This window comes from Bison bison, unplaced genomic scaffold (genome assembly GCF_000754665.1).
Source record: "Bison bison bison isolate TAMUID 2011002044 unplaced genomic scaffold, Bison_UMD1.0 scf7180017864302, whole genome shotgun sequence".
Classification (NCBI taxonomy): domain Eukaryota; kingdom Metazoa; phylum Chordata; class Mammalia; order Artiodactyla; family Bovidae; genus Bison; species Bison bison.
This window is the reverse complement of record NW_011494874.1, coordinates 4,129,550-4,133,973: the sequence shown is the minus strand read 5'-3', so window position 1 is coordinate 4,133,973 and position 4,424 is coordinate 4,129,550. Positions and strand designations below refer to the sequence as shown.

The 4,424-nt window shown below is 62.4% G+C and overlaps 1 protein-coding gene across 1 annotated transcript in view; it reads right to left on the bottom strand.

Annotated features, from left to right (window-relative positions):
* Positions 1 to 4,424, bottom strand: part of CCDC85C (coiled-coil domain containing 85C) — a 79,757-nt gene that overhangs the window by 19,674 nt on the left and 55,659 nt on the right. The window contains exon 2 of the mRNA XM_010851372.1: positions 611 to 684. Coding sequence (XP_010849674.1) covers positions 611 to 667 — 57 coding nt within the window. The 5' untranslated portion in view covers positions 668 to 684. The remainder of the gene's footprint in view (positions 1 to 610; positions 685 to 4,424) is intronic.

The following is a 4,424-nucleotide window of genomic DNA, read 5'->3' as shown; positions in this document are numbered from 1 at the left end:
GGAGGGCCCCTCATCCTCGTCCGGGCAGTCAGGCCCCCTCCATGCTTCCAGCCGCCCGCAGCTGCCCTGCTCCATCTCCTCCCTGCCCCAACCTCATCACCCATCTCTGACCCACTGTCCCCGTGCTGCGGACGGGCTGGGGTCAGGCCTGGCCTCAGCTCTCTGTGGCCCTAGGTCAGGCAGGAGGGCAGAGGGCGGACCCCAGCCTGTAAAGAAACTGGCGCAGCAGGACCAGGGAAGTTTCCCTACAAGTCTGAGCGAGGGCGAGCCTGTCTGCCTCTTGGGCCTTGATGCACCCAGCAGAGGGGCAGAGCAGCCCACTTGTTCAGCAAGTGTGGGTTCCACAGCATCTCCGGGCCCCCGAGGAGCTCGCAGGACACCGAGGGGACAGACAGCGGATGGCCGAGATGGAGGGACGCCTGGAGGCTGTGGGTCCCTGAGCAGATGTCCCTGGAGGTGACTCTGGGTGGGAGTGGGGGGCAGGTGGGATGTTGGGGGCACAAAGTGGGAAGGGACCCGGAGGCCACCTGGGGCTGGTGGCGGGGTGTGGGCCCTGGAGCGGTGGGCGGTGGCAGGGCCCACCGCGGCCCTCAGGGTGCAGCCAGCCTACCTGCGCCAGGAGCTTGTCACCCTCCAGCAGCTTCACCTTGGTCTCCAGCTGCCGCATGTAGGTGGACGAGGGATCTGAAAGACACAGGAGTCACGTCACCTGTTGGCAGACTGTCTCCAGCAGGAGGGCCCTCCCCTGCGTGCCCCCCGGGTGGGCCTTGGGGCCTGGTTTCCCCTGTCCACCTGCAGAACCAAGGTGAGGGGTGCTCTCACCAGCTTGTTCTGGGCTGATGCCTTCAGCCTCCTCAGGGCTTCAGGTCCAAAAGGAGGTCCCTGGTGGCCCCCTCACCCCGGGGCAGACCCCCAGGGCCCGCAGTGCAGGGAGGCCCTCCCCCACGCAGTGGGGGCAACTGGGCTTCCCCTGGTCCGTCCCATCTGAACTTCTACAAACAACTGTAGGCGTAACCCAGCACCTTTCCTGCGGTCAGGGGCCGGACCAGAGACACCCCCAACCATACGCCCCCAGTTTCTAAACGCAGCAGGGGGGTAAAACCCACCCTCCCTTGACTCACTGAGCCTGCTGCTTCAGAAGCAGGAGAAAGTCCGCCACCCCAGCTCCCCACGGGGCTGGAAATGGGCTCAGAGGAGAAAAGTCCCTCCAGGCCAGGACAAGGGAGCTGGCAAGGAGAGGGGGCAGGCGGAAGGAGGCAGGACTCGGGCAGGGGAGGTCACAGCAGGGGCAGAGGGAGGAGGCTGGGCCGTTGCCTCGGTGACAGTGTGGCCACCTCCCCAGGTCTGCGGGCACCTGGGAGGGGCCTGCCGCTTGCCTCTGAAGTCCCACGGCCGCCTGGCTCAGGAGCCAGCCAGGACCCTGCCCACCCTGGGCCAGCCTGCTGCTCCTGTCTTGCCCCCCCACAGCCCACGACAGGACTCAGGGTCTTCCTACCTCACACTGTGACCCTTCATCTCAGAAGGCACGATTCCTTCGATGTAAGCCAGCTCCCTAACCCGCCCATAACAACGCCCCCCACAGGGTTTTCGATCTTCTTGGGCGGGGGGCAAAGGGGGCTTGGCTGCTGCCAGAGGACAAGCTGGGACCATCATGCAACCAAGGCAGCAGAGTCAGCACGACCCCAGAGGAGCCCCCAGCCCTGACGGTCCCCGTGTGTGACATGGACATCACACCCCTTCCCCACGGAGCCTGTGGGCCGATGAGGAGCCCACTGGTGCCCTGTGAGGACGGGGCAGTGGGTGGCCCCCTCCCCAGGTACCATGACCCCTCCCCTGCACTGGAGCTCGGCCCCGGCTCCACCAGCCTCTGCCCATCAGGAGCTCTGCCCTCTGAGATACCTGGGAGACACTTCCCCTGTAAGTGCCCGGCTGCCCCTTGACCTGCCTGCTGGGGGTCACTCTGTGCCCCAAGCACCTCAGAAGGACCTGGGAGGCTTGTGTGCCCAGCCCAGGACCAGACCCAGGAGACTGCGGCCCAGCCCTGGGCAGGAATGGGGGCAGCCCACCCCACCCCAGTTACACAGCCGACTCCTGCCCTTGCTGTCCACCAGTCACCTCTCAGGAACGTGCAGGCTTCTAGAGGAAGAAGGCCGCTCGCCCGCCAGCCTCCCACCCCCAGCTACATGGGGGACCCCGGCAGACACAGGGCAGCTCTGCAGGGAGCCCTGCGTGGTGGTCTCCAAGAGGTGAAGGGGCTTCTTCATACACACACGGGGCAGTGGCGGAGGGGGGCTGGACCTGGGGGGTGACTAAAGGCCCCCCACTAGGACACGGCACCCAGGTCAGGGCTGGGTAGATCTCCCCTGCCTGAGCAGGGGGCCCTCGGCGGTCACTACAGTCCATGCCCTGTGCCATCCCCCGCCTCAGTTTACCCACCTGTCTGCCCAAACTGACCAGCAGCTCCCACATCCCGTCCACACCCACCCACACGCACCCACACCCGCCCACACCTATGTACAGGCCTGACGGGAAGGGCCTTAGTGTTTGTGGTTTGCTGGGCCCTCTGAGCACCAAGTCGGAGATGGGGTACAGCCTGGGCTCCCCAACACTTTGTGTCCCTCACGGGCTGCTGGCAGGAGGGTTCCCTGGAACACCACCTGGGAAAAAGACCCTCCCAGCTCCACGCAGATGGTGTTACAGTGACCAAAACTGAAACTGCTTGTTCAACAACAGCAGACAGTTCACACCCTTGTCATCATTCAAATGACGGTTGGGAGAGCTTCCCTCCTCAATGATACAGGAGAAAAAAAAAAACAAAACACTTCAACGCCAGTGAAAAGAACTGGACGCAAAAGCACACATATAATTGCTGTTGTGTTTAAAAATATCTGTGTATTGAAATAAATCCAGGAAGGAGGCACACGGAAATACTGATTGCAGCGTTGCTCACTAGGGGACGGGTGATCTTTTATTTATTCACACCATTGCCTGTTAGTTTTCCAATAATCTGCTTTTAGAATAGGGAGAGATCTTTCTTTGTAAAAAAGGAGGAGAGATTAAATGATTCCCTCCCACATCACAAAGCCCCCTATTGATGTCAAGGGGGGCCCAGAGCATAGCCTGGAAAGTGGACCCCATTAACCCACCCTCTGCCCACGTCCCCCAGTTCTGGCCTGGGGGCCTTTCCTGAGCCCCAAGCCCAGCCCTGAGCCTGCCCAACCCTGCTCAGTTTAACAGCGATGAGGCCGCCTTCTCAAAATCCCAGATAAACCTCCCCTGTGCCACGGGACCCCTCCCCACTGTCTCTACCCTCAACTCCCCAAACCAGCCTGTGCATGCTACCTGGGGCCAGGGAGCCGGACATCTGGTCACCCGGGGGTCAGAGCAGGTGCCCTGTGGTGGGGAAGAATGACAGCCAGGTGGACCCTCAAGTAGTGGGGGGTGGTGGGAGAAGGGGATGGCAGAAAGGGCCTGGCTCCCTCATCCTCCCCAGCAGCCTTGGGCAACTGGGATCCCATGGGGCGCCTCCATGCCCCAGCCTCCAGGAGACAAGCATGTAATTAAATTAATCCCAGGGTTTGCAGTAATGAGTGGAGCCAGCAGAGAGGGAAGCGTCATTTCCTGGCCTGATGGCTGGGCGGAGGGGGTGGGGGTGGGAGAGGGGTGTAAGGGGGGCGGTTGATTGCAGAAGGGATCCCCGAGCTGGGCTGGCCAAGGTATCCATCCCCTCAGACCTCCCCTGACTGGTCCAATTCTGGGGGACTCACAATCCACCTTCCATTCGAGGAGACAGGGAGCGCCCCCCGCAATGGTCTCACTCCCAGGAGCCTGAGTACCAGCTCTCTGTACACCCCTCCTCAAGGATCCTTGTTGCTGGGGTTGCGGCCCATGGGGCGGGGGGAGTCACGGAGCTGCAGGTCTCTGAGCCCCTCCCCGCCGGCGCCGGTCAGCTCCCCCCAGGAGCCCTGTGTCAGGTGTTGGCCCTGACCGTCAGGCCACCCTGCCCTCCCGGAAGCCGCCAGGTCACATCTCCCCTCCTGGCCCAGACCCCCGCCTGGCTAGGCAATGTCACTCCAGCCTCAGCATCAGTCCAAACTGCAAGAATTTGGGGGCCAGAGGCCATGTGCAATCACCCATCACCCCCTCCCCACCTAGCTCATAATGTTTAACAGGCCATGGGGCCGCCTCCTCAAAGTCCTTGATAATCCTCACTGCTGGGCGCCCAGAAGGTCCTGGGAGACCTAAGGACTTAAGGAGAATTCATCCTTCCGAGTGGGTCAGACTGGTTTCCCCAGAGGAGTCGACCTTCTCAATCCTGTGAGCTCCCCTCAGCAGCAGCAACAATGACAGTCAGAAGCACCCAGCCTGTGACCGTGACATGGCACCCCCAGGCCACCCAGGGCAGAGCAATGCCAGCGGCCAAG